We start from the raw sequence: 6,280 nt of genomic DNA, 5'->3' as shown, positions 1-6,280 counted from the left end.
CAAAGGCACTTTACGCCACCTAATGCCACTTCCAGCATTAGCCATGCCCACAGTGGTCTTAGATGTCATAAAGCACCTACACAAGTGCGATTCTGGCGCCAATTTTTTAGGCGCCTTGAAAATGAGTGAAAACCGGCATTTAAATGGCATTTTTCACTGAGCCTAGGCGCCCTAGCAGTGCCTAAAACACCGGCGCTGTTTGGAGAATCCAGGCCAACAATGCCTGGGTGTACCTGGCCACCAGCACCAAATATCTGGGTTAAAATTCACTGCCTCTGACTTAGCCAGTCAAGCTGATGTTCAGCAGCTGGCCGGCTAAGGCAAAGTGGAGGAAGAAAGACCTGCATACAAATGTACAATCAGTTTTGCTTTGATTTGAGTGTTATCACAAATAAGAAACTCCTTCTTAAGAGTAGCACCCAGCATCAAAACACCTTCACATATTTAATAAAGGCCCTCTCTTTTCCAAAGCTGTGCTAGTGAGTGCTGCACAGTAACTGCACCGAAGCCCATAGAGATTTAAAGGGCTTTGGTGCAGTTACCATGCCGGCCATAGATGGAATATCTCCTTTTGCATGTGCCTTACATCTAGACCAGGGGTGTCCAACCTGCGGCCCGAGGGCCACATGCGGCCCCGTGAAGTAGTTTGTGCGGCCCCGGTCGAGGGCGATGCAGTGTTTTCCTCTGCTGCCCCCGGGTGTTTACCGTCTTGCTGGATCCCTCCTCTGTCTTGCTGCAGCGTTTGCACATTTGTGCGGCCCCAGAAACATTTTTTTGGCCAATGCGGCCCAGGGAAGCCAAAAGGTTGGACATCCTTGATCTAGACTATTGTTTGCTGCCAATTATAGTTCATAGAGCTCATAATCTCAGGTTCTTTGTTGTTGTTGGGATTTTTTTTGGCACTACCTAGGTTAGTGCTGTTGAAAATTTGGGTATGACCTGATCAATGGGATTCATTCAGATAGAAGCAATTACTCCCTGATAATTCCCACTGACTATTGACTACTGTTTATTATTAGACAATAAGTTTGGAAGACATACCTTTTTGTTTCAAATAAAGACTTTATTATTAGTTGAAAAGACATCCCCCCTGCCTTTTCTTGTTGTTCGGTGAGACAATAAGTTAAACATAAATGCAATTTGTAAGCACAAACACCAGCCATATTAATTTCCTAAAGTAAGATAAAGCAGAAATATGCTGGAAACTCATGAAGGTGAATTACATTAAAAATGGAGTCAATAATTAAAAAAAATAAATAAAAAAATCAAAGTTTCCAGGTATATTATCTAATAATATTTAACCAAGTATTTAGAGAAGTCAACCACTTTGGTGGAGCCATTATGTATATCTAGGCAAAGTTATTCATATACAGTGTAAGCTATCCAGGTAACTTTAAGGCAGGTACCTTTAGCCATATAGTGCTGATATTCAGTGCTATCCAGTGAAACTGTGCCTTTGACATACTTCTTAACAGTATCCCCAAAATGCATTTTGCCCAGTCAATGATAATGTGTGTCAGAAACATGTTTCTGATTCTGGAGATACCTCTACTAGATACCTCTACTGGATGGTGGTAGAGAAATAAGAAACAAGATTGGACAGGTTAGGTCTTGAAGTTATCCACTTACATCTTTAGAATAGCAATTCTAAACCAGAAATAAGCAGTTCTGAGCCCCAGACAGGTCAGCGTTTCAGGATAGCCCAAATTAATAGGCAAGAGATTGATTTGCATGTACTGCCTCCTTGATATGAAAACCTGTCTCTTGCCTATTCATTGTGGATATCCTGAAAACCTGCCCTGCTCAGGGCTCTCAAGAACCAGAATTATTTAACCTGCCCAAAACTATAAAAGGTAGAATACAGTGCTTTTAGCTGCATTTAAAGGAGACGCTTCTGGGGAAAGAGGATATGTTTGAGGGTAGATTATAATAAAAATTATCTATACAAAAAGAGATGAAACAAAGACAATGGATGTAGTTTTAATGGTATCTAGTAGAGGTATCTCCAGAATCAGAAACATGTTTAGCAGATGAAGGGGCCCTTTTACTAAAGTGAAGTGAAACCTAGGCATAACACGGATGATATTCATGAGTTAACCAGCCGGAAATGGCCGCCAACTGGTTAATTCACATCTCGGCGGCTAACCAGTCATTTCCAGTGACATTTAACCAGTTATTGCCACTGAATATGCTTAGTTAGCACCCCCTAAAAACCCCCACCTTGATGATGTTGGGGGCATTCCAGAGGGTATTCAGGGGTGTGACCACTTAAGTCCCAATCGCTGGGTTTTACTAAACTGTGGAAGCGCTTTTTACTGCAGCCGTTGAGGTAAACTGAATGAGTGAATTGAATGAGTGTCAGAGCATTTACCTCGCCAGCTCTTCTGCGGTTTAGTACGAGAAAGAGCCAATATTTGGAACTTAAGTGGTCAGGTTTAACAGTCAAATAAGACTGCATAAAAAGAAAGCCTATATTTGCCTGATAAGCCATGGCTGGTTATGTCTGAATATCGCCTTAACTGGTCATGCACTTGCCAGCATTGAAAAACCTGGATATACAATGCTGGTCACCAGAAATGGCTTGGCATTGAATATCTGGGTTGAGCACCGGTGGCAGGTAGTCAAAGCAATGCCAACTACCGGTTGAATATCGAGCTTAGTGTCTTTTAATGCAGGACTTTCCTGTGCCCTTATTTCAGATTTATCACAGCTTTAAAATCAGGCTTTTTTTTTTTTTTTTCCAGGTTCTGTATTATTGTTCTCATGAGCGCAAAGCACCTACAAAAAAATAATGTGGGAGAATTTACTGCCTCTTATTTAGACTGTTCTAAGTGGTCCCACGGTAACCCAGTGTTATCCAGGTAGCATGCTAGCTGGATAATGTGGTTATGCGCACTTTCTACCCAAGTTCCTTAACATATTTTTTTTTTAAAAAGTTAATATTCACTTAGCATGTGAAAACAGGGAAATTAAAAGAAAACACTAAGGGCTCCTTTTACTAAGCTGCGGTAGCGTTTTTAAGCGCACGCAGCAAATTAGCACACGCTAACCCCACGCTACGCAGCTAGAACTAATGCCAGCTCAATGCTGGGGTTAGCGTCTAGTGCGCGCGGCATTGTAGCACGCGCTACTCCGCGGGTTTATGCCCTAACACACTTTAGTAAAAGGAGCCCTAAGATGTTTCACGATACGTCTTTTTTTTCTATGCTAACCACACATTAGGGCTTAATGTCATTTATTAAAAGGGCAACAAAGCACAATGGGAATGAGCAAAAGGAGTAGATGATCCAAATAAAACAATCTTTTATTGTATGACAGCTGCCAGATTTGCAAAAGTAGGACTCTGAATAAAGAAGGAGCCAGGAACTTGATCTTTAATTGAATGGCAGTTTGAGGACTTGTAGAGGGGGGGAGGGGGTTTGGGGGTACTATGTTTCTTGGTTGTTGTCTATTGTTCATTATGTATTCTGAGTAGTTCTCTGTTTTATTTTCAATAAAAATTTAATGATAAAAAAAGAAGGAGCCAGGAAGTCAAAAATATACGCAAAATGTTTTATGTGTATCCAACTAGTCTTCAGGTCAAATAATCAACAACAGAGAGGCCATCCACATGTAAGTATATCCAAGTAGAAGACAGGAGAAGATATCAAAAGAATAGGCGGTCTGGAGTGAAACTTATAATAACTTCATATACAGTAGAAACATAAAAACATATAAGAAGTCACACTGAATACAAAATGGATGCTCAGATACATATGAGAAATCACTCACCATCACATAAGATCTTCATAAGACGTGTCAACCATGTTTTAGGCAGAATCAGAAGGTAGATGACAAGTGAAATTACCTAAAAGAAGGGAAAGGGAAGATGTCAGAAACCTTGAAAAACAAAAATTATAATTGAGAAACAAAAATTGAATACATAAGTATAAACCTATGTACAAAATAATACTTTTTCAGGCAAAGAACCCTTACTCCCAAATATGTAAACCAATTACAAAAAAAAATACCCTCCCCCATTTTTATAAAACTGTGCACTGAATGCTGTGTGCTGCTCCAACGCTCATAGGGTTCCTGATTGGCTATTGCTTTGACCAATCAGGGACTTCCTTGGCACTCCAGGCCCTTCCCAAGGGAGGAGCCTGAGACAATCAAGGCCTTAGGCTCCTCCCCATGCATCACATGAGGCAACAGGCTGGCCCACATTAGCAGTGCGTCATCGAGGAAGGGCAGGAGCAGGAGGACTTTGCAGTTTCTCCTGCTTCGCAAAGACTTCGCTGGAGGCCTAAGGAGCAGGAACCTTACAAACACATAGGGCTCCTTTTACAAAGAGTGTAAAACTGCGCACTAAACTGCCAGCCATGCTAGCTGCTACTGCCTCCTCTTGAGCAGGCAGTAGTTTTTAGGCCAGCGCGGGGCTTAGGGCGTGATTAAAAGTCATGCACATTAACCTCGCTAGCGTGGCTTAATAAAAGGAGCCCATAGACTAACTGGTACAAAAGGGTAGAAGGGGTAGAACCGCAATCTGCTTTTGAGAGGCAAAGGAGGTGGCATATATGGAGAGCACGGTAATGAAATGGTGGGAAAAAGCATGTAATACTATCCTTTTAAAAGGTAATGCTGCTAATGTCAGCACGCTAGGTGATTAGTGCACCATATCCACTTCCTACCTCTGACACGCCTCTTCCCCCAAAAGAAAGAAAAATAAATAGCGATGCTTAGAGCTCCTTTTATTAAGCCGCGCTAGCGGTTTAACGCACGTAATACCACTTGCTAAACTTCTGGCCGCGCTAGCCACTAACGCCTCCCTTGAGCAGGAGGTAGTTTTTAGGCCAGCGCAGAGGTTAACGCGTGATGAAAAGTCACACGCGTTAACCCCACTAGCGCGGCTTGATAAAAGGAGCCCTTAGTGTACATAGATGGCAAAACGAATGCAGAATGCTTTATAAATAATAATCTTAAACTTGAAACTTTATCATGTCCCGCTTTAGGCCATTTTTGTTGTGCTAGATGCATGTTACTACCTAACACAGCATAGTCCTTAACGCTAATATGATCTGTTTCCTTTCCTCTTCTGGTCAGCTTGTTGAAACCTACAGAGAGTAAATCTCAAGCAATGCTGAATGAAACCAGGGTGACTGAATTCCAGCTTTTAGGTCTGTCCAAGTACCCACACCTGCAGGCTGAGTTCTTTGTGCTCTTCTTCATTCTTTATCTGTTGACCTTACTGGGTAATACTCTCATCGTTACTGCAATTGCCATGGATTCCCACCTCCAAACCCCCATGTACTTCTTCCTCAGCAACCTGTCCGTCCTGGAGATGTGCTACACCTCCATCACCATGCCGAACATACTGACGAGCCTTCTGCTGAACTCACACACTATCTCTACTTTTGCGTGTTTTGCCCAAACCTACCTTTTTACCTTGTGTGCCACAGTAGAGTGCCTCATGCTTACGGTGATGGCTTATGACCGCTACGTTGCAATCTGTGTCCCTTTGCGCTACTTGGTCATAATGAACAAGCAAGTGTGCCTAGGCTTGGCAGCCATGTGTTGGCTCTGTGGTATTCTGAACTCTGTGCTGCAGACATACCCTGTGACTCTCCTGCCTTACTGTGGACCCAATGAGATAGACAGAATGTACTGTGAAATCCAACCTTTGGTCAAGCTCTCTTGCAATGACCCCTACCTAAATAAAATCTTGAGATCTGGCTCTGCTATTTTCTTTGGGATCTGCTGCTTGATACTTATTCTTATATCCTACGTCTACATCACTGCCGCTATCCTGAGGATGCCCTCGGCTGAGGGCAGGCACAAAGCCTTCTCTACTTGCGCCTCCCATATCACTGTTGTGGCCCTGTACTATGGAGCTCTGATATTCATGTATTTTAGGCCTTCATCCAGTTCCTCACACAAGATGGACAGCTTTGTGTCTATCATATATTCTACTGTGATTCCAGTGCTCAACCCTATGATATATAGCTTGAGGAACAAGGAAGTTAAAGGGTCCCTTAAGAAAGGATTAAAGAAGCATTTTTTACTACCTTGCAAAGGATTCTGGCACAAATAATATGTCCCCTACCATAGCTTGTAATGATTCAAGTAAGGTGATTGTCATGTTAGCCCTAGTAGACTACCTAGTCTTGGCTAATGGTTAAGTTTGCCTTGACTGCTGAATATAGATGTATTTGTTAGATGCTCAGTTTGCTCCAGCTATTTGTGGGTACCATCTAGATGTATAACATTCACAATTAGGGGATAGTTTTGTAAAATACTTTTT

At 42.2% G+C, this 6,280-nt stretch overlaps 1 protein-coding gene across 1 annotated transcript; it reads left to right on the top strand.

Annotated features, from left to right (window-relative positions):
* Positions 1 to 5,116: 5,116 nt before the first annotated feature.
* LOC117357228 (olfactory receptor 1509-like) lies at positions 5,117 to 6,070 on the top strand. Its single transcript, XM_033937600.1, has one exon. The coding sequence runs from the start codon at positions 5,117 to 5,119 to the stop codon at positions 6,068 to 6,070; it is 954 nt and encodes a 317-aa protein (XP_033793491.1).
* The last annotated feature ends 210 nt before the right edge of the window (positions 6,071 to 6,280 follow it).

This window comes from Geotrypetes seraphini, chromosome 3 (genome assembly GCF_902459505.1).
Source record: "Geotrypetes seraphini chromosome 3, aGeoSer1.1, whole genome shotgun sequence".
Taxonomy (NCBI): domain Eukaryota; kingdom Metazoa; phylum Chordata; class Amphibia; order Gymnophiona; family Dermophiidae; genus Geotrypetes; species Geotrypetes seraphini.
The sequence above is the reverse complement of the archived record's forward strand: the minus strand, read 5'-3'. Positions and strand labels throughout refer to the sequence as shown.